The 24,004-nt window shown below is 27.0% G+C and overlaps 4 protein-coding genes across 4 annotated transcripts; 1 reads left to right on the top strand and 3 right to left on the bottom strand.

The window, feature by feature from the left end:
• Positions 1-391: 391 nt before the first annotated feature.
• On the top strand, positions 392-7,653 carry OCT59_009302 (uncharacterized protein; the record flags this gene model as incomplete). The annotated part of the gene is made up of 11 exons (XM_025319504.2): positions 392-767; positions 841-1,643; positions 1,720-1,770; positions 1,849-2,992; positions 3,069-3,142; positions 3,230-3,268; positions 3,335-4,177; positions 4,268-4,339; positions 4,415-5,855; positions 5,941-6,633; positions 6,710-7,653. 11 exons carry the CDS (start codon positions 392-394, stop codon positions 7,174-7,176), a joined length of 6,003 nt encoding a protein of 2,000 aa, XP_025173696.1. The 3' UTR covers positions 7,177-7,653.
• A 5,997-nt stretch (positions 7,654-13,650) lies between these two features.
• Positions 13,651-16,007, bottom strand: OCT59_009301 (uncharacterized protein; the record flags this gene model as incomplete). Its single annotated transcript, XM_025323572.2, has 6 exons — positions 13,651-13,685; positions 13,751-13,819; positions 13,896-13,940; positions 14,017-14,067; positions 14,149-14,998; positions 15,066-16,007. The coding sequence occupies 6 exons, from the start codon at positions 16,005-16,007 to the stop codon at positions 13,651-13,653; spliced, it is 1,992 nt and encodes a 663-aa protein (XP_025173698.2).
• Positions 16,008-18,390: 2,383 nt separating this feature from the next.
• On the bottom strand, positions 18,391-19,133 carry OCT59_009300 (uncharacterized protein; the record flags this gene model as incomplete). Its single annotated transcript, XM_066133451.1, has 5 exons — positions 18,391-18,425; positions 18,490-18,558; positions 18,633-18,677; positions 18,754-18,804; positions 18,884-19,133. 5 exons carry the CDS (start codon positions 19,131-19,133, stop codon positions 18,391-18,393), a joined length of 450 nt encoding a protein of 149 aa, XP_065999888.1.
• Positions 19,134-19,762: 629 nt separating this feature from the next.
• On the bottom strand, positions 19,763-20,368 carry OCT59_009299 (uncharacterized protein; the record flags this gene model as incomplete). Its single annotated transcript, XM_066133450.1, has 1 exon — positions 19,763-20,368. One exon carries the CDS (start codon positions 20,366-20,368, stop codon positions 19,763-19,765), a length of 606 nt encoding a protein of 201 aa, XP_065999887.1.
• Between the last annotated feature and the right edge of the window lie 3,636 nt (positions 20,369-24,004).

The raw sequence follows: 24,004 nt of genomic DNA, 5'->3' as shown, positions 1-24,004 counted from the left end.
TAGATAATCTTTCTACGTGATTAGAAAAGAATAACGATCGTAAATATTAAACTTCACTGGCACAAATCTTATCAGGGTTTAGGATATTCATTTATCATATGAAAATATATATTCTCCGTCAATCTACGTTACTCACTTTCTATATACTGATTTCAGGAGTGAAAGACAAAGTATTAAAAGTTTAAAACAGTGAGTACCCCTTAAACCTTACCTGATTTCACGTGAGACTTGATTTGTGGAACACTCGCGCCTTTTTATGCGGAAAAAAAAATCCCTTTGGAATTAAGTTGCGAGTTGTCTTTACAATTCGTAGTTTATTTATTTATTTATTTATTTCATTAGAACGTTTCTATAATTATTGTCAAAAGTCAGTCCTTTTCTCTCTAATATTATGACTAACCTAAATAATAATCCTGGCACTCCTCCAAGAGGAGAAGAGTTTAAACCACGGGAACCTTATACTCATCGTCTAAAGAAACTTCTTGAAGAATATCCTGATGGTACACAAGTTCTTCGTGAAATTCTTCAAAATTCTGATGATGCTAAGAGTAAGGTACAAACTTTCATTCTGGACCATAATACGTATCAATCAGAAAGACTATTGGAACCACATTTGAATAAATATAAGCATTTCAATTTAAATATCGATAAATATCAAGGTCCCGCACTTTTAGCAATAAATGAAACTACTTTTGAAAATAATGATTTTGAATCTTTATTGAGCTTGGCTGATAGTAAAAAACAAGATCAATTTGATAAGATTGGAGGTAATTTTTCGATTTATTGATTTCTATAATAGTACTCTATATTCTGATGTTATCTCTCTTTTTTTTTAATTAGTAATGGGTGTCGGTTTTAACTCAATTTATCATATTACTGATTCTCCTTCTTTCATCACTGGTGATAAATATGTTGTTCTTGATCCTCATGAATGGTATTATAATGGTGGCGTCAAATTCAATTTTATCGAAGAAAATTTGATCCAAGAATATCCAGATCAATTTGCTCCTTTTACTCCCTTTGGAATCTCGTGTAATGAACGATTTGATGGCACTATCTTTCGTTATCCTCTTCGTGATTCTACTTTTTCGAATATTTCTAAGAAGATATACAAAACTGATGAAATTTTGGAAATGTTTCGTAAATTTTACGAGAATGAGAGCATTCATTGCTTGTTGTTTTTGAAACATATTGAGTGTATTTCTTTTTATGAATTGAAAAAAGGAGCTAGCAAACCTGAACTATTATATAAAATTCAATTAGATAATGCTATTCAAGTTCGGAATAAACGATCTTCAATAGTCGAAAATATTGTACCATTAATGGATGAGTTAAGATTAGGCAAACTTAACGATAATACTCAACTGAAATCATCTTATGTTGCATCATTCCGTCATCAGAAAGGAGAAGATACTGACGGAGAAATTAACCGATGGCTAATTTTAAATTATCTTGATGATTTATTAGAAACCGAGGCACATTTTCAGAAAAGATTCAATAAAAGCATAGGAGATCACAAATTTATCCCTAATGTTGGTTTGGCTGTTCCTTTGAATTCTTTAAATGTTATCGGAAGATTATTTTGTTTTTTACCTCTTCCTATTGATATGCCTTTTATCGTTTCCGTGCATGGATATTTTGCGGTATGAATCAAGTTTGATATTGTTATTTTTATGGTCATAGATTATTTTTAATGATTTTTTTTTATTGCTTTAACAGGTCAGTAATAACCGACGTTCTTTATGGTCAGCTGCAGGCAATGAAGATCTGGTAATTTCTTTAACAGATTATTCCTATCTGATAATTTAACATTTATTGACCAATTGAATATTAATATTGAACTTGTAGGCATTTGATGGATTAGCGAATTTGAAGATTCAATGGAACAAATATTTATTTGAAAAAGTCTTACCTAAAGCATGGATAGGATTCCTTCTTGAACTAACGAAAGTTGATGATACTGATATTCAACTAAACGATATATATAGATTCTGGCCAAGGGCCATAAACATGTCGGATAGCATAAACACTTTTTGCGAAGATCTATTAAAAAATGTTGTAGAAAATCTTAACATTGAGGATCGTGTGTTCAATGGACCTTCTTTAAATGCTATTGGATATTGTTGGCTTTCGCTTTCAGATGGCTATTTGGATGAAAAGTCACTCGATAGCAATTTACTCAAAATAATTGGAAATATTGGATTTCCTGTGATATCAGTTTCTTACGATATAATCCGTATTTTACAAAGATCTAGACATAATGATAATCTTAAACGTCTATCCCCTGCTGTTATTCGTGATTATTTAGATTTAAAATTCAATCGTACTAGATGGGAAGACGCTGCAGTATCGAGACAAGACGTCTTACAATTATTTAAGTATATATTAAGTGATAGAGATTTTAACGAATTAGAGGGTTTCAAAATGATTCCACTAGCAAATGGTACGCTTGGTACTTTAACTTTATATAGCGATTCTTATGTGTATATTGATGAGATTACAAATTATAGAAATGAGCATACCAATAACCTCATAAATCAACTAAACAGTGATAAGTTAATCGACAAAACGATTGATTTTGAGTTATATGAAATTTTGTACAATAGCGCAAAAGCTAGATGGGGTGGATGTAATTTAAATATCAAAATTTTAGATGAAATTGGAGTCAGGGATCTAATTTTAATAATTAGAGACATGAATGAAAATGAAGAATTATCAACAAACGAAATAGAAAATGTTATTGAAATTCTTAAACGGATTGCGAAAATTCAAAATGATGATAAGATAGAAGGAAATAATCTGCAAAGATTAGATGAATTATTGATTCCAAGTACTAATAATAAACTTGTGGAATTACAAGATATTTATTATGATGATATGGGAGATAGACTTGATGATAACGAGAAAAGCAAGTATGAAATTACACATAATTTTGTTACTCAGAACATTGCCGAGGGATTAGGGATTCAAACTTTGAAAGGAAAAATATTCGGTAACTAAAATAAAATAAATAATTTATTTTAATTTTATCTTTTATAAATCATCTAAGCATTTAATTTTTATTCTAGGTAATAAGGATTCAGATTGGGAGACATACGAACAACATGAATCATTGACTACCAGAATCAAAAATATTCTTGATGTAACTTTTTGATTTGTAATTAATGTTATTGTTTAGGTAATACTTTTACTTAATCGGACATTAATTTTTTAAAAATTCAATTACTAGGATTATTCGATAGATTCCTTATTTAAAGAATTTCTTCAAGTGAGTAATTGGATGATTTTTTGTTTTCAAATATACTTTATATGATAACATTTTCATCAAATATAGAATGCCGATGATGCTGGAGCCACGGAATTTTCAGTATTTGTAGATGAAAGAACCTTTCAGCACAATTCCAAAAATCTATTTTCAGATGAAATGGTATGTTGGCAAGGTCCTGCGATATGGATTTATAACAACGCAGAGTTTACAGATGATGACTTCCGGTCTTTACTCAAACTTGGTACCAGAGGAAAATCTCGTGATGAAAAGAAAATCGGAAGATTTGGAATAGGATTTAATTGTGCTTTCCACGTTACGGATTTACCTAGCTTTGTAAGTGGAAAATACATTGCATTTTTAGATCCACATGCAAAATTCCTTCCTGAACAAGGATTTCCTCCCAGGAGGCCAAAAGGCGCTCGGATTGATTTTATGGAAAAGAATTTTAAGAGTTTTTACGATCAATGTCATCCTTACAAAATGTTGAATTGTAACTTTTCAAGAGAATTCAAAGGAACACTATTTAGGCTTCCGCTTAGAACTTCTACTACTGGAGATCAAAGTGATATTTCAAATAAATTTTACGAAATTGGTGAAATTTTGCAACTATTTAATGATGTACAGGATATGAATGAGATGTTATTTTTAAGGAACATAGAATCATGTAGTTTATTTCGCATGGATGACACAAATACTAAATTGATCTGGCGAACAGAAATCAATAATTTTGATAGTTGTCGTCTTTCACGTCAAAATGTTGTTGATGAAGTACAAATCTATCAGTTAGATATTAAACGAACTAATATGAGAAACAAGAAAATTTCGGAAATATGGCTTTTGTGCTCAGGAAGACATAAATTTATATCTGAACAAGATCTAAGAGTATTTTCAAAGGAAAATCGGCTCATGGTAATTTTATTATATTTTAATACTTTTTAAATAATTGAATAATATTTTATTTATTAATATCCAAAAATTTGTTCATCATTTTTATTAAAGCCGAGAGGCGGAATTGCTTCTTTACTCGCTCGATCTTCTGAAAAATCACTGGACGAATTAAGAAATGAATCGGTAATTATCGTTATTTTTTTATCTCTGTTTATATTACGATATTATTAAAAAAAGTACATTTATTTTGTATTGCAGATAATAAATCCTCCCAAACTTAGAGGAGAAATGTATTCTTACTTGTCTCTATCAATAAATACCAATTTGGGAGTCCATTTGAATGGAAATTTTTTTCTACCTAGTGCAAGAAATGGTATTTTGCAGTCTAAAACTGATTTCTTACAAGGCGATTGTATCAATGCAAAATGGAATAGATATATTCTGTACGATGTTTTACCTTATCTTCACGTTAAATTACTTAATCATGTCGTAGACAGGCACGAGAATCGAGAAGCAAATTTCCTTTCATATATCTCAAATAATCTTTGGCCAATTACGAGGAATTCAACTATAAGTTTGTACGAAGATTATTATTTAAATGTTATTAAAACGCTAGGTACTGGTAACCATAGAGTTTTCTGGACCGAATTTAATGGCGGACAATTTATTTCACTAAAAGAAGCAAAAATTTTTGAAGAAGTAGAAGAAGCAATAATTGCAAATATATTGGTTAGCTCAGGAGTTCCTACTGTGAAGCTTGATAGAGATAAAATCGAACAACTTAATAAAATCGTTGAATCCAGAGACCCTCCAAATTTCCCGTACATGCCTGTCAGTGGAGAGTCAGTTTGTGAAGAATTACAAATGGTGATATCTTCAATACCTTCTTTTAATAATATTAGTAATGATGGTAATATGCAATATAACCGTGATTCATTGTTCGAATTGCTAAGTTTTATTCTTCAAGATAAGAATTCTTTTGGAACTCTTACTGATTTACCATTAGTTCCCCTAAACAATGGATCGGTCGGCAAATTTGGTGAAGTTTATTACGTTGGTAAACAAAAACATCTAGATCTGTTCCCGAATATTGGACCATCAAAATTTGTCTCTACTAAATTACCAGAAAATCTACAGAAAATTTTTGTTGATGATAATTTTTGTGCATGTACTAATATTAAAAAGTTTGATGCTTCGGGTATCTTAGATCTTTTAAGAAGTGTGATACAACCTGTTAGAGAATTAAAATGGGTTCCAGATGGAAATTCTTTACCAAATAAAAGTTGGCTTAAAAAAATTTGGGCAATATTATATAAAGACATGAAAAAAGTAGATTTTAACAAACTCTCTAAATTTCCTCTAATACCGGTAGTTCAACCTTCTGATATGCTTATTAGGCCTGATAAAAATAATCCAATCATATATATACCTGAAAGTGGGCATACATTATATCCGTTATATCCGGCATTAATGAAGTTAAATGTGCACATTACTAATATGGTAGTTCCTGAAAAAGCTCATGAAAATCTCAAAAAATGTATTGTCGAATGTACTCCTGTAAATATCATCAATTCTTTGGAGAAAATTCGTTCATCTTTATCTTTAACTATGAAGCAATTATTTGAGATTAGTGAAATATTACCTGAAGAATATATATTATTTAGAACACTTATTAGAGAGGGAATGGATGCTTTTGTAGGCAAGTATTAGCAAAAAAAAAAATCACCTGCTTTAAATTTTGAGTAAAATAATTTTTTTTTTAATAATTTTATTTATCTTAACAGCGCAACAACAAAATCAAAAAAATTTTATGGATATTCCTAGATCTTTACCCATTTGGGAAGTGAATTTGTGCGATGACAAGTTCTTCGATGCCACATCTGGAATTCTTTTACCACACGGTTTTCCATTTTATTCCTTCCGTGAAAACTCAAATGTTTACAAGCCTACCAAAAAGGATCGTGCATCACTTACTAAATTAGGCGCAGCCTGTATGAGTGGATTAGAGTTACTCGAAGATTTAATACAACAAATTATTACATTATTTCCAACACCTTCTAAACATCCAAAATACATCACTTTCTTGAGGGAAATTCTATCTGATAAATGGAGGAATGATAAAATCGTACAATATCTTATAAAATATCCAATGTTCCCTAATAAAGCACTTACTGAATTTGTAAAAATCAATACTTTATATGACATGAATGTTCCAATATTCCGCAGAATTTTTAAAGATGATAAATTTTTACCGTCAGAATTACAAGATAATGCTGTTTGTTTGGAAGCTCTGAAGAGCATGGGTCTTATTTGCAAAATGATCCCTACTGAAATTCCCGAAACAAACGGAAATCAACGAGAAGTGTTACTTAATACTTTGCTGAAAAAACTTACAGAACAACAAGATAATGAGTATCATGATGTCATCTTTAATGTTGGCATGAAGAAAATTGGTGCTAATAGATATGTGCTTTCAGGTATATTATATTATTATTAATATTACTTTGAAATTTTTTTTTCCTTCTTTTCCTCATTAAATTTTTTTTTACATAGCTGCTTCAGAACATTTTGAAAGGGAGTTTCATGGCTTAAGCGAGAGAAGTGAGATAGAAATCAATGTTCCAGATGATATTCAACCAATTAGTATAGAGATTTTACTTCGATGGTTATACGGACAACCTTTTGAGGTCGCAAAAACAATTGCAACAAATGAGATACCTAGTTCTGCATATATATCATTTATTATGAATGTTTTAAAAGTAACTCATATTTATAAAGTTGAAGAATTCAAAAATATTGTAGAAACTTCTATTAAAAAAGGTCAATATGTCAATATTCAGGAAGTTTATTTAATTCTAAAACTTTCAAGAGAATGCAATGCACAAGGATTAATAAATTTCTACGAAAATCATATTAAATCAAATAAAGGAATTTTTAGAGAACAATTAAGTCAAAGTGAAAATGCAACAAATGAAGAAATGTTACAAATGATAAATTCCATTCTTGAAGGACAAGAATAATCAGTAATTTTTTAACTATCGTTAGAGGCTATTAAAAAAAAATTTTTTTTTATTAAGGATATCAAGTTTTTTTTTTGCTACTGATATTTTTTTATAAATTAGTTTTATAATTCAATATATATAATTAATTAATAAAATTCTTTTATTTTTTTATTTTTCAATACGTAATTGGTTTGTATGGATATTGAATTTTATCACGCAAACACGCGATAATAAATTTTTTTACATTTTATCTATTAAATGTGTACCATTAAGATTTAAGGATTAACGCTAATATGTGCTAAAATCAGCTATACTATTTATTTTTGAGCTCGAGTAGTCGTTGCCCTTCAACTTATTCTCACTTCAAAAATTTAATCTACTCTCTTACAGTTTTCATTTTATAACAAAATACATATAAAAGAGCGAACAATACCAGGATTATTTTATATTGTCGCACTTAGGGGTAAATTTTCATCAATTTAATTTTCCATTGTCAATTTTAAACGATCGTATAATCGTATAAATTTATACTCACATTCACATGGTCTGTCTTACCAATCATTAAAAGTTACGCCGAATCATATGATTTCTATTATGATCCGAGTTTGATATCAACATATTAGAAAATAAATATGAAAAAGTTAGATTTTTATTACTCGAATCGTAACTTTTGCGGTTATATCGTAATATCGATATATTAATACAAATTATTTTATTTTAACCTTTTATACCGCACTGAAAATTTTCTTATTGATAAAAAAAATCGAATTGTATTTTTATCTTTCAGTAAATAATGTTCCTAAGTATGTAAACGATTAACATAGAAATTTTAACGTTTATACATTACTTACAAAGCTTTTTTATGTGTAGTTATTCTGAAAATGAAGACTGGTCATTAATCGGATACTTGAGTTATTGCAAGGAAAGAAGGTTGCTAAAATCACGAGAAACTAAGCGTTCTCGCTACCTGCAATTTTTCAAGTCCACTAAAGAATGTACCAGATAAGAAAAATCAAGGCGAATGTCGCTATACGAGAGAGGTTCCGCACATAAATTATTTAAATCATTTAGCTATGGTTAAGCCTCGACCAAACAAAAAATTTAAAAGAGCAAAAAAGTTGCTCAACAATAAAAAAGTAAGTGATTTTAAAGTTTTTAATTCATTCTGACTTGCCCTTGATAAGGGGAGTTTTATATTTACATTTTTTTCAATTTTTTAGGAGGATTTGAAAAACGCAGGCACATTTTGGAAGTCAAAAAAAAAATCATGAAACTTCCATTGTGGTGAGGCAGAAGAGCGAACTTTGACCTTGAAAGAGAGGAAGTTGGAGTAAGTCTCTGAGTACCAAACGTAGACAACTAATTAATTGTACTATCTCAAGTATGTGATGATGGTTCGGTCACTTCGGTGTATTCTTTCTAACTACTTTTGTACACAAAGAATCGGACAGTAATCAAGTTAAAGATTTTGGAGAAGGTATTTATAAAAAATTTCTTGTGCGTATACACGTACACGTATTACGTGATGTTATAATAAAAAGGAGGCCATTACTAAAATTATCCTTTTCATTTTTTTTTTTAATGTATTTCACTTCATAATGACAGACGTACAACTTATTGTATTTGTTCTCGGTCATGTGAAAATTATGATGGATTCTTGATTTGATAACGGGAAACTCCGTAATTGTGAACTTCATCCGCGGCGATGACTCATATTAATGATTATTTTATTTTGGGTAAAATGTTTACTTATTGGGTTAGCTTTACATAACGTTTATATGATAACTTTCAGAAAAAAAATAAATTTTTTTTTCAATTCTCGCTCTTTCTAAATCATCTAAAAAAAAAAAAATTTTCTTTCTTTATATAAAACTATTTTCTATATTAAATGTATATTTTTATCAAAGATTATTATTTAAAATGAAAACTGCTAAAGAATCATCTAATAAATATTCAATATATACATATATTTAAAAAACTACTAAAAATATTCGTACATAAAAGATAATGAAATTATTACAATTTTCTAATTTTAAAATATACGTGAATAAAAAATTCTTTCAAAAAGAAATATTTTTTACTTATTATAAATTTTTATATATAATTCCTAATTTTATATTTTTTATATTTTTTATATTTTTATATACCGTCCGTAAATTCCTAAATAATTTTATAATCATTCTTTTCATCATCATCATCAACAACTTACTCATTTATTATCAAATTATTTCAAGATAAATTAAAAGATATATTGGAACAATACAATTATCTTAATTAATATAATTATACCTTTAAAAAAAATGAAATATATTTAAATTGTATAACATTAATAATCTTCCTAAAAAATATTTTCTTAATAATATTTGATTTTCTTAAATTATTTAATATTTCTTATCAAAATCGTTCCTATTTTGTCTATCAAACCGACATGATGAAGAAAAGCTTACATTTATATGTCTCGTGTGTCAACCGGATGGTCGAACCTTATACTCCACAGCAATTCCTCGACCAACCTGCCAATATTACGAATTGGGCAACTATTAGCTATGAATCCTAAATTCGGATTAACTATCGCTAAACGATTGAGGAAACCGGTTATCTGAAAGAAAGATGAAGAGCAGGAAAAGAAGCCATGGCCATCACAATACACAAGTCCAAGGAAAATTCAAAAACTACCGTTGAAAATTCTTCTTCTCCTCCTGCCCTTCCTCAGCTGCACTTACTGGTAGCATCAATCCTGACACGGTTTACGCGTCCATGCACAACCCATCAAGTTTACTGGGATGTTTATTCGTCATTTATATTATTTAAATGCGTAACCGCAATGAATTAATGTTGAGTTCAACATGGGTTGAAACTTTAATTCAAATTATCCCTTTGATCCCTTTGATGGTAAAATTTTATAAATTTATTAGTAAAATTATTTGCAAGACCATTAAAAAATTTTTTTATTATTATCAATCGAAACAATTATAAATATTTGAATCCCATTATTTACATGTTTTAATTTTCTTTTTAATATTCTTTTTTATTTTTTTTTATTTACAAAAATTTATAATGATTTTTTAATTGACAATTCGATATTATTATTACATTTATCAAAACTTTGTTCAAAAAATCAAAATATCAAAATGAAGAAAAAAAACAAAAAATTTTTTATAGAACAAATAAAACAAAATCAACAAAATCATACCTTTTATATAATTGAAAATAATCTATCTTTTAAAATATCCATCATTCTTGAAATATTTTAATGATATCAATTTTTTAAATAATAACTCTCTCTCTTAATTAACCTTTAAAATATAATTTTCATTAGTCGTTTCCAATTTTATTATATAAAATCAAAATTTTTTCCTTAATTTTACATTACTGAGTATGAAATAATAACTCTGAAAGAAAAATTTTATTTTTTTTAATATTTTTATATTATTTTATTTTTTTTAAAATATTAAAACAACTCAATTTTTATTATAAATAATCTTGTATATGGAGGATCGAGTTGGATCATTAATTATGAAAAAAAATTACTTTTGAACGCGTAAGTATCATTTAATTTTAAACATTATTTTATCAAAATTTTTTTTAAAATTAGTAAAATTAATTCAATATTTAACTTTAGCTTTTATAGTAAGCAAGAAGTTTCACATGAAGGTTGGCTCTTGGTTAAAAAAAATATATTATGGAAGATTTAAAACATCTGAAAATATGGGGTATCATATTGATCTATTAGATAATCTAATACCAGCAACCTTAGATATATATACTTATTTTGAAACATTCATTAATATTGAAACTACAAATGAAAATTTTATTATTATTTTTCAATTTATAAAATTCTATTACAAATATTTAAAATACATTTCAAAAAATTTTAATTTATTAAATAAGTTTTCATACATAATCTTTTACATCACCATCATCATAATAAATACCTTAATTCTGACTTAAAATGTAAAGACAAAGGAAAAAAGGTAGTTAGGGAATTTCTATGCAAGACGATAAAGAACTCATTATCATATATTGTAAAGAATTCAAAATGAAGCTTAACCAAAAAAGAAAAAATCTTTGATATTTAAAAAAATAATGCTGAAAGAAAAAATTGAGATCCAAAATACAATGTTAAGTCAAAAAAAAAAATAATATGTAAATAGTTATAAAAATTCTTATTATTTTATCAACATGATTTTAAGCTTTTTATATTAAAAAGTGAAAAAAAAAGTTTATAAAAAAAAGAAATTGGATAAAGCAATGGACACACATTCACAGAAATAGAAGAAATAACAGCAGTGCATTTATAAGTTGGCTTAACGTAGAATGGGCGATATTCTGAATGAATGGCGTAATGCTAACGTTTACCCGATTCCTAAACATACGACTTTAATGTACTGCTCAAAAATACTTGACCTATCGCGTTGTTGGAATCTATCAGGAAATGTGTAGTTAAATTGGTAACTAAGATATTAATATCACAAGTATTCACAGTAATGTCAAGTATGTTGATTTCGGGGAAAACAAAATAGATACAGAGGAAATGTTATTAATTTTCCACAAGATATACAAGAATTCACATAACATTCACAGTACATTATTATTGTATTAATTTAGCATAACTTTTAATGATACTTGATCAAAATGATAATCTTCAAATATTTAGTATTAGAAAACATTTACTTAAAGATGAAATTTAACAAAGTATAAAGTATTGAATCGAAAAAAATTAAATTTATATTATTTATATTGAAGTTGGTGACGATAATATTTTAACTGATAAAAATGGTTTAACTCTGATGAGATTTAGAAAATGCTGCAAAAGAAATTTATCAATTTTATATAATTTAATAGAAATGATATCGTACTGTTGTTATTTTCTTTTCTATAATAATCACAATTTTTAGTAAAATTACTACAACAACAAAATCCTACGCCTTTTATCATATCCATCTAAAAAAACACAATATTGTTAAAAGTATTGATTATGAAATTATTGCTGATTTTAATTTTATAAAAACATATATTTTATTTTATCCTCTCATAAAGTTGAATATATTATAGCTATTTTTAAATTAGTTGTATGATATTCATTCAATGCTCCTATTGATTATTAATAATCCATCAACTTTTTCATTTTTACTAATCCAATTTGTAAATTCGTTTAAGAGATTTATTGCATCATTTAAAACGAGCAACATATATTTATTTCCATTGGTATTTTGCTACATATAATGAAAATAATGAATATATATATTGTATATTTGAAACAATAAAATATTGAGTATATATCATTCAAAAATAGATATATACAGTATACGTAAAAAAAAGGAGGGTTCATGAAAATAGTAACGCTGCTAAATTATTTTTCCGTATTCCGGATTATATTAATCAAGATTATTTTAACAGACAAGATGTGTGTTATGTCTATATTCAAAATGATAAAGCAATTTAAAATTTGGTTTAAGATGTGGCGTAATGTTCATTTTCTCTTTCAAAACCAAACATTATTTATAATCACATATCAAAAATTTTGTATACCATATATTTAATTAGTTAAAGTTCTGATAGTGTAATTATTATTATTCGGTTGATAAGGATACTATCTAGTAAATCTTATAATTCCATAATACTGTAATAACTTTGACAGAAATAGAAAGTCTTAGTAACTTAGTCAATGACTGAAAATTGAGATTTTAAAAACTGTATGATATAATCAATTGATATTCTATATAACTATAGATATAACCTTACCAAAAAAGGAATTATAAACTTACTTTTAATCAAATAAGTCGTTGTAGCAGTTGTCATTCATTTTGAATACGTATCCCCTTTAAATTTCGGTTTACAACAAATCGTATTTTTGAAACGAACCACCACTTAGACTAATGTAATTTTCATTCATTACTAAAATAATAATTTTTTTAAAATAAATGTGAGGTTTTTGCATCTTCAATTTTGATTTGACACGGATAAAAAAATTTTGCAAGAATTGCAATCACATTAATAATATTTGTTAATATTATAGTATACAAAACCTAAGTACTATCTTGAGAAGTAAATAGTATGAATGTTTTATATTAATTATTTATGGCTTTTTTTAATTATTTATTAACCCTTATTTTATTCGATGCTAGTATATTATATTCGAAATATTTGAAGTATCTCTACCTCTTTATAGCATGAATTTTCGAAATACGAATACTTCTAACATCTAAAATATCTTTACCTACAATTTGCATATTAAACTTTCCTATCATAAACTTTTTATAACGCAGCAATTTATAATTATCTGTTAAAAAACTTTAACGTATCAAAATAGTTTATTAATTAATCTTGCCAATATTTTATTAATGTACTACTTTAATAAACTTTTTTGATGGAAATACGGTAATAATATAACATTAATAAATATAAATAAATGATGATAAACAATAAATAAAGTAAATAAATTCATAATAATAATTTAACATAAATACTGTATAGTCATAATCGAAAGAATTAAATATCAAAATTAAGTTCACTGGTAATATAATCTAAATAGTAAAAATAGATTTTAATAAAATAAAAATTAGTATTACAAATATCATTAATTTCTTACCATTATCTTCAGATTTGTTAGAATTCGTATTACAATTAATATCAAATTCGAGTTCTTGTGTTAAGTAATCTACAAGAAAAAAAACAAATTTTGATTTATTTATGCAAAATACATATTATGAAAAACATATTATGTGTGCATTTACCATCATTCTGTTCCTCACAATATTTAAGTCTTTTATGGATTTTATCTAAAACAATATCATTACAAATGAATTAGTTATATTATAATTAAATTAATTGATAAAATAGTACTTAATTTAATACCTTTATTATTATTATTATTCTCAATCAAATTATTATTAAACTTTCTCTTGTCTTAATTAATAAATTATATTAATATGATTTAAATTCTAAACTATTAAAGTACGGCAGATATAAATAACATAATTTTATTACCAAATCCTAGACTTTTTAATCTTAGACTTCTTGTAAAGTTGGCAGATTTTATCATTGTACTTAATGGCCTACTTTTATAGATGGCGCCTGGATTATTTGTTGTTACAGGTCCAATATCTGGTGAACTTATGATTTTAGTTGGGTTATCGCGTTCTTTGTATACAGCCGAATTACTAGAATAGTAAACAAATTTTTTAGTAATATCACTAGCACTTGGTCTTTCATTTGGATCAGAATGCCAACATTTTTGCATTAATTCAATATAACCTTCAGGTGTATTTGTGACAATCGGAGGGCGAAGTCCATCACATATTTCAATAATAAGATCTGTGTCATGGCTTCTATCCCAGAATGGTCTTCTTCCTGTCATTAATTCCCACATAATCATACCAAAACTATATATATCTGATGATTTAGTATATTTTTGTCCTTGAAAAACTTCTGGAGCAACATACGGAATGATTCCATAAACCTCATTATCATCATCTGATGTTTCAATTGCAGATTTACTTATTCCAAAATCACCCGTTACTACAGATGCAAGAAAATAATCATTATTACTGTTTCTAACAAAAATATTTCCACTATGATAATCTTGATGGACAATATTTTCTTTATGTAGTATTTCAAGTCCTTTTATCATGCCTCTTAATTTAATTAATTTAATTCTCCAACTAATATTAAGAAAATCTTTTGAAATGTAATGTGTTAGATCTCCTGATTTGTAATAATTTGTAATTATCATAAAATTTTGTGTGTTGGGATTTTGAGTGATTCCAAAATATCGATTATTGTAATTGAAACTATCAATACTTGTATGTTTTAAAATAAAATTATAAAATATTTTAAGCTAAAATAATGTTAGTCAGTATAGCTATTTTTAAACTTAATATTAGTGAATTAACAAGATACTGTACCTCATTTAACTCTTTAGATTCAATGTTTTTAGAATTATTAAGTTCTTTAAGAGCAACTGTTTTTCTACCTTTACGATTAAACTCTTTTTTTTCATAATTCCATTTACTAATTAATGGACCATCAATCCAAGTAGCTTTATAAATTTTACTAAATCCTCCTTCAGCAACAAATTTTATTTTCTCGAACCTTTCATATGGAACAAATTCCAAATTCACTACTGATTTATGACGTTTATAATTGGCACTATTACTTAGTATACTGATAATAAAATCATCAATAACTTTATTTCCACTTAGAGTAACTGTTGCTTCTTTATGATATGGATGACGAATCACATGCGTTTCATTCGCAAAATTTTCTTCCTTATTGCATTCAGTACATTTTTTAATCTCAGGTTTAAGCGTGTTCTGTGTTGGATAATTTAAAGATGTTAGTTCCTTAGTTTGGTCAATTGGTGGATAACTCAAAGACGTGTTATTTAATAAGTCAATTGATGGATGACTTAAAGATGTGTTGTCTGGTAAATCAATTGGTGAATTTAAAGATGTGTCAGATGATAAATCAATTGATGAATTATTTGAGGTAGAATAATTCGTTTGTGGATGATTCAAATCATTTAATAAGTCAATCTGTGGATTACTTATAAATGTGTCATTTGATAAGTCAATTGGTAGACAACCTAAAAATGTGTAATCTGGTAGGTCATCACTTAAAGATGTATTATCTGATAAATTAATTTGTGGATAATTGTAATCCAGTAAGTTAACAGGTAAATAATTTATAGATGAGTTATTTGATAAATCAATTAATGGATATGTATAATATGTATAATTCATTGGTTGTAGATCAGTTTGGGGATAACTTAAAGATGTGTAATTCGATAAGTCAATTGATGGATGACTTACAGATGTATCATTTGATGGGTTGATTAATTGATCCATAATTTAAATTTTATTCTTTACTGGCACTCGAAAAACTACCATAATATAAATACATTTTATAGTTACACTAATTTGTTTGTAGCATGATGATTTAAAAGGAAATTTTACAATAAAAACGGTCGAAAATTTTAATCGTATCCTTTTAAAGAAACGATCAGCTTAAAGAAAATTCTTTGACCGGAGTTTACGAATATAAAAGTATAAATAACAACCCTTTCAAAAGTAAGGTTCTATTATAACATTCTCCATGGAATATTTATTTATCACTACTTTGTATGTCCGATAATGGAAAAGTATAATCAATAATTAGCCAAAGTCTTGGATAATTAGATATTTACTGTATTTGGTTTTTTTCAATAATGATAAATTAAATTCAAAAAAGGAAAACAATCTTTTGACAGATTACCGTAACGGGATCTGCATCTAAATAACAAAAATTGTGGTGATATTTAGATTACCCTCTTTGAATTGTGTAACATGAAAACCACTTCCGTGTTTGTTATAGTTTGATCGAAATTTTTGAAATCGGATTTATTTTTTTTTCGTTCTTTCCAGTTTTTTAAAAATCGGTTTTTTTCTTTTTTTTTAAAAATTTTTTTTTGTTCTCTCCAGTTCCTGAATTTTTTTAGAATTTTTTTTGTCTCTTCCTTCAGGTTCTTTTGAGACTGGTTTTTTTTTAATAATAAAATTTTTTCCTTTCACGGTTTTTTAAACCGGATTTTTATTTTCCTTTTTTGATTTTTTGTTCTTTTCCCTTTTACTGCAGTGATGTGCATTGGACCTATTAGAATCTTCCAATCCAAAATTCCCAATGCCAATAAATTTTTATTGGAAGCTTCCCAAAATATATACTGTTTACGTTATATATTATGTGTTGAAAATTATTGGAATATACACAATTCCAATTCTTGGAAACTTCCAATGCACATCACTGCCCTTTAGGTTTGGACAGTGATCGCACCATTTTTTTTTATCAAACCGAAAAAAAAATTTTCAATACTTATTATTATAATCATTTTTTTCTTTATTTTTTTTTCGGTCCAAACCAAAAATAATCTTTTTTAATTGGTTTTTTCATTTTTATTATTATTATATATTTTTGTTGAATAACACCAATAAAAATAAAAAGACTTTTTTTGCTACTATTTTTTTATTGTTCATTTTTTATTGTAATTTTTTTTTGTTTTCTCCATTCTTTAACATAAGTTATAGTAAATTTTAATTATATAAAACAAAATTTAAAAGAAAGACGAGCCTGTAACAGAAAAAGGAAATGGCCCACAAGTATTAGTATAAATTAACCTGTTGCAACGTAACAGGTTACAGCTAGTAATAGTTTTAAATTTTGATTACAATATGTTGATGAATAGGTAATGTGAATAAGAAATAAATTCATAATAATTATATACTGATAATTGTATATGGTGTAGTAGCCGAAAAATTCAGCCGAAGGCGCAGTAAATTTTCGGCTAACAAAAATATTAATATCATTATTATTGTTTAAAGATAAAAATCCATGTCGGTCTTGAATAATTTGTTTATTCAACTACTACTATTTACGGCTAGATATTTACGGCTAACTACATTATTTATTTTTAGTTGACCGTAAATAACATTTTTTATAGCTTAATAAAGTATAAATGATTATAAAATTATTATTTGAAAGTTTCGTGGTGTTCAAACAAGTATCACGTGACTTTATTATGTAAAAAAAAATTTAATAAATATAATTTTTTTAAAAAATATGCAATATGTGTATTTTTGTTTGTTCTGCAAGTTTACTTAAAGAGTCAAAGTTAATTTTAAATGTCAATTTTGATTTATTTAACAAGTTCTTTTTTTTTCCTGATTTTTCGTTAAATTTAATTCTGCCCAACATTAAATGATCAGCATAGAAAATTTACTTTTTTAGAAACCCCGCGTTTGAACTTTGATTTATTATTAGTTTGTAAGTTTAATAAATTTTAAAATGTTAATTTAAAGTTAATAAGTAAATTGATTAAATTAAATATATATAAATCATCACACTTTGATGTTGCTTCCTTGTCTTGCTGATTCGCTTTGGTCTCCTGGAAAATTGTATGTGTATTGGCGTTTCTTGCGCTCCTGGTTGGACATTTTGGCTAACTACACTATTATTTAAAAAAAGTGTATTTAGACGAAAATATTCAGCCGAAAATAGTAGATGTTGAACCAATACAATATTCAAGATCAATATGAATTTTTTTCGGCTGGGTGTTGTTAGCCGAAAATTTACTGTGCCCTCGGCTGAATTTTTAGGCTAACTACACCATTATTAAATACAATATAGTATAGTCATAATAAAACATAAAAATCTTGAATATTAAAACCTCGAAATTTTGAATTTTTAAATTCAAAAGAATTAAATATCAAAATTAAGTTCACTGGTAATATAATCTACATAATAAAAATAGATATTAATAAAATAAAATTAGTATTACAAATATTATTAATTGCTTACCATTGTCTTCAGATTTGTTAGAATTCGTATTACAATTAATATCAAATTCGAGTTCTTGTGTTAAGTAATCTACAAGAAAAATAACAAATTTGATTATTTATGTAAGATAGTACATATTATGAAAAAATATTGTTTGCATTTACCATCATTCTGTTCCTCACAATATTTAAGTCTTTTATGGATTTTATCTAAAACAATATCATTACAAATGAATTAGTAATATTATAATTAAATTAATTGATAAAATAGTACTTAATTTAATACCTTTATTATTATTATTATTCTCAATCAAATTATTATTAAACTTTCTCTTGTCTTAATTAATAAATTATATTAATATTATTTAAATTCTAAACTGTTAAATTATGGCAGATATAAAACATAATTTTATTACCGAATACTAGACTTTTTAATCTTAGACTTCTTGTAAAGTTGGCAGATTTTATCATCGTACTTAATGGCCTACTTTTATAGATGGCGCCTGGATTATTTGTTGTTACAGGTCCGATATCTGGTGAACTTATGATTTTAGTTTGGTTATTGTAACCATCATATCTACCCAAATTATTAGGATAGTTAAATTCTTTCAAAACATCACTAGCACTTTGTCTTTCATTTGGATCAGAATGCCAACATTTTTGCATTAATTCAATATAACCTTCAGGTGCATTTGTGACAATTGGAGGTCGAAGACCATCACATATTTCAATAATAAGTTCTGTATCATGGCTTCTATCCCAGAATGGTCTTCTACCTGTCATTAATTCCCACATAATCATACTAAAACTATATATATCTGATGATTTAGTATATTTTTGTCCTTGAAAAACTTCTGGGGCAACATACGGAATGATCCCATAAACCTCATTATCATCATCTGATGTTTCAATTGCAGATTTACTTATTCCAAAATCTCCTGTTATTGCAGATGCACCTTTGTTTCCTGCATTAAAAATATTTCCACTGTGATAATCTTGATGGATAACACCTTCATCATGTAGCATTTTAAGTCCTTTTATCATGTCTCTTAATTTATTTAATTTCATTCTCCAACTAATATTAAAAAAATCTTTTGAAATAATGTGTTAGATCTCCTGATTTGTAATAATTTGTAATTATCATAAAATTGTGTGTGTTGGGATTTTGAGTGATTCCGAAATATCGATTAGTCTTATTATCAGTATCATTAGAATAAGTATGTTTTAAAATAAAATTATAAAATATTTTAAGCTAAAATAATGTTAGTTAGTATAGTTATTTTTAAACTTAATATCTATGAATTAACAAGATGATACTGTACCTCATTTAACTCTTTAGATTCAATGTTTTTAGAATTATTAAGTTCTTTGAGAGCAACTGTTTTTCTACCTTTACGAATAAATTCTTTTTTTTCATAATCCCATTTGCTAGTTAATGGACCATCAATCCAAGTAGCTTTATAAATTTTACTAAATCCTCCTTCAGCGATAAATTTTATATTCTTAAACCTTTCATATGGAACAAATTCCAAATTCACCAATCTTTTATGTTTATAATTGGTACGATTACTTAGTATACTGATTATAAAATCATCAATTACTTTATTTCCACTTAGAGTAACTGTTGCTTCTTTATGATATGGATGACGAATCACATGCATTTCATTCGCAAAATTTTCTTCCTTATTACATTCAGTACATTTTTTAACCTCAGATTTAAGCGTGTTCTGTGTTAGATAATTTAAAGATATTAGTTCCTTAGTTTGGTCAATTGGTGGATAACTCAAAGACGTGTTATTTGATAAGTTAATTGATGGAAGACTTAAAGATGTGTAATTCGATAAGTCAATTGATGGATGACTTACAGATGTGTCATTTGATGAGTCGATTAATTGATCCATAATTTAAAATTTATTCTTTACTGGCACTCTGAAAACTGCCATAGTATATATACATTTTATAGTTGCACTAATTTGCTTGTAGCACGATGTTAAAGAAACGATCAGCTTAAAGAAAATTCTTATACCATTCTCCATGGGATATTTATTTATCAGTAATTAGCTAAAGTCTTGGCATTTATTAGATAATATTTACTGTATTTTGTTTTTTTCAAGAATAATTAATTAAATGCCGATCATCCTAAGTTTCAAAAAGGAACACAGTCTTTCGACAGATTACCATAACGGGATCATATTTATTACCCTCCTTAAATTGGGTAGCATGATAACCACTTTCGTGTTTGATCGTCTGTCGAGGAAATTTTTTTTTCCGGGTTTTGAAAATTAGATTTTTTTTTTTTTTGTTCTTTTAAAAATCGGTTTTTTTTTTTTTAGAAATTTTTTTTTTCTTCCTTCCGGTTCTTTTGAGACTGATTTTTTTTAATAATAATTTTTTTTTCCTTTCACGGTTTTTTTAAACCGGATTTTTATTTTCCTTTTTTGATTTTTTGTTCTTTTCCCTTTTACTGCAGTGATATTGCATTTGAACCATTAGAAAGCTTCCAATGCACATCACTGCCCTTTAGGTTTGGACCAGTGATCGGATTGGCGAGCACCATTATTTTATCGTTACCCAAAAAAAAATTTTCCAAGTAACACCATCAAATTTTCACGATTACGTGGAAAATATTCATCATAGGCATCACACCCTCTACTATATCTGAGGACGGTTTTTTCGAGTGGGCAAAAACTTATTTGTCACATTATTCGTCACTGTTTATTTTCACACGTTAGTCATAATGCCGTAATGCGGGCCAAAAACCACGTGATAGTGAAATTTTGATGTTCAGCACTGATCACGTGACCATGTAAAATCAGTAGCAGGGACGATGATTTTTTGCGGCGGTATAAAGTAAATTTTGTGTGTGATAAAAGTAAATTTTGTGAAATTTTGTGATTTGGCCAGAATTATGCAAGGTTGGCCAACATTACGATTCGTAAATTCTGGCCAAATTTAGTGTCTGCCGGAATTATAATAATTTCAAATCCTAAATCAGGCCAAAAACTTGAAAATTATCAACATTTTATAGCCAAATTTTGTGATTTTCTGTGAAATTCTGTGATCACAAAAAATCATCGTCCCTGATCAGTAGATAAAATCTTATTCTTCACTCATTATTTGTCACCGCACCATTTGATTAGTCCTATTTATTCGAATAGTTTTGACCGAAGAGTGAGGTCCCGAAGGGGGATGAAGTTCTGGGTTCTATACACGCATATTAGTTATTTCGCATGAAAATGCTATCTACTTTTATTTGTAATAGTCTTAGATCTACTACTCTTTTAGAAATAAAATAAAAAAAAATAAAATAAAATAAATTATTTGTCACCGCACAACAGGACCCCGAACAATATATAAATAGGTCATAGGAAATTGGCAAAATTTTACTATTAGCTCTACGCATTTTTTCAGGGCCGGAATTATGATAATGTCAGTCAGTTACTAAATAAAGTAATATATTTCTTACCAACGTTATCAAAATTTATCTAAAAAAGGAAAGATTTTCATGATTATTTTAGCCTATTCTACGCGTTATTTCTTGTTACCTATTTCAGTATTGCTCGGGGTCCTCGCACAACGCTAGGGTAGTTTATTTTTTTTATAAAAATTTTTTCAAACCGAAAAAAAATTTCAATACCTATTTTTTAATATCATTTTTTAAAAATAAATCTTTTTTAATTAATTTTTCATTTTTTATTATTATTATACATTTTTGTTGAATGACACCAATAAAAATAAAAGGATTTTTTTTGCTACTATTTTTCTATTGTTCATTTTTGTTGTCTCCATTCTCTAACATAAGTTGTAGTAAAATTTTAATTATATTTAGAAGAAAGACGAAACCGTAACAGAAAAAGGAAATGGCCCATATAATGAATTAACCTGTTGCAACGTAACAGGCTACAGCTAGTAATAGTTTTAAATCTTGATTTGCATTTATTTGTATATTTAATTTAGAATAATAATATTATTCTGTGAATTGATATTAGGTACAAAAAAAATATTTATTTGCCAACGTTATAGATTTTACATATTATAACGAAATATTTTATAATTGTATCTTTTACAAACAGGTCACAGACCATTACATATTTAGCATCATAGGACTAAAATAATAATACAACTATCGAAAACATGGCGAATGTAGCAGATACAGCTCATCACATATTATCGATTTTTTTTTTTATTCAAAAAAGATTTGAATCTCTTTGTAAGTATATAGCTTTTTTAAATTTATTCAATGCGTTGTAATAAAATTCAAATCCATCTTCAATATTCCCTCTTTTGATGTATTAAATTTGAAATATTCCAATATTTCGTTTATTTATAATAGGTTTTGAAATTATAATTATGCTTGGAGATTTAAAGACTTTGAACATAACGCATTATCTTGTAACAAATTGGCGAAATTTGGAGTAGTGTATAACAAGTATAACAAGCGTAGAATTCGAAGCTGAAACTTGGAAACGGTATGTTGTGATAGTTTCAACAAAATGAATGAATCTATTTAATTAATTCAAATTTTTTTTTTCTTGGGAGAATTTTCTTATTTCCCTTTGGCAATTGTAATAACGATTTCGTCCAGTATCGTGGAATCCTGAAAACCCAACATAATATGTTGCTCATCGAAGAAGATCAGGGGTTTTACACGATTTCTTTCTGAACTACATAAACTGTTTGTCCCTTACGAAAACCAAACTTGTAAATTAATCAAATTAATCAAGAATGATTCGACCAATATCATGATACTTACAGGTGTTTTATGGCGTAAATTATCTTGTTCATTGCTCGATTCGCAAATATCCCATTTATTACGATAACCTTTAATGTCCCTGGCTTTGTTTTTAACCTTTTCATATGGTTATGATTCAAAGATGAAGATGGAATGTGTCGGATTTATCGGATTGAAGAACAAAGGCGTTACAAGTTATACAAATTCGTTACTACGATCACTTTATTTTTCGATATTTCCGTAAGATTGGTCATAATATAATTATCTAATAAAATATTTTTTTTAATTTGGGAACGTCATTAACATTTTCTTTCCTAAATTATAGGTAGTCTATCAAATCCCCACGGAAGATGGTGAAGAAATCCCTTGGTGGCGTAACAGTTTTCTACAATTTTGCGGACATCACATATTTCCGTTGAAATGATTTAATTAACAGAATAATTCATTTAGTTCTTTTATACACTACGATGTGCAATAGTTAACAAAGTATTGTAAGATAATTCTGAAGGAAAATGAAAGTAGTTACTTCAAACGGTTAAATTTTTTTTTTGTGTTCATAGTAAGTTCGTTCTTTCGTTCTTTATAATTATGTTGTTTTTTTTATTAGGGTCAAAGGTTGATAATGCGCTTACTAAACTTTGTCTAGTAGATCGAAGGGTTATATCATACGTACCATGTTGAAAATTTATCATAGTAATAATAAAGTGTTGCTATAGTAATATTATATTAAATGATTAAAAATTGTTCAAAGAATAATTAGAATTATTTATAGTTAGTTATTCTAACCAAATGTGAATAGTTATAA

This window comes from Rhizophagus irregularis, chromosome 17 (genome assembly GCF_026210795.1).
Source record: "Rhizophagus irregularis chromosome 17, complete sequence".
NCBI classification, from domain to species: Eukaryota; Fungi; Glomeromycota; class Glomeromycetes; order Glomerales; family Glomeraceae; genus Rhizophagus; species Rhizophagus irregularis.
Note: the sequence above shows the minus strand (reverse complement) of the source record. Positions and strands in the feature narration are given on the sequence as shown.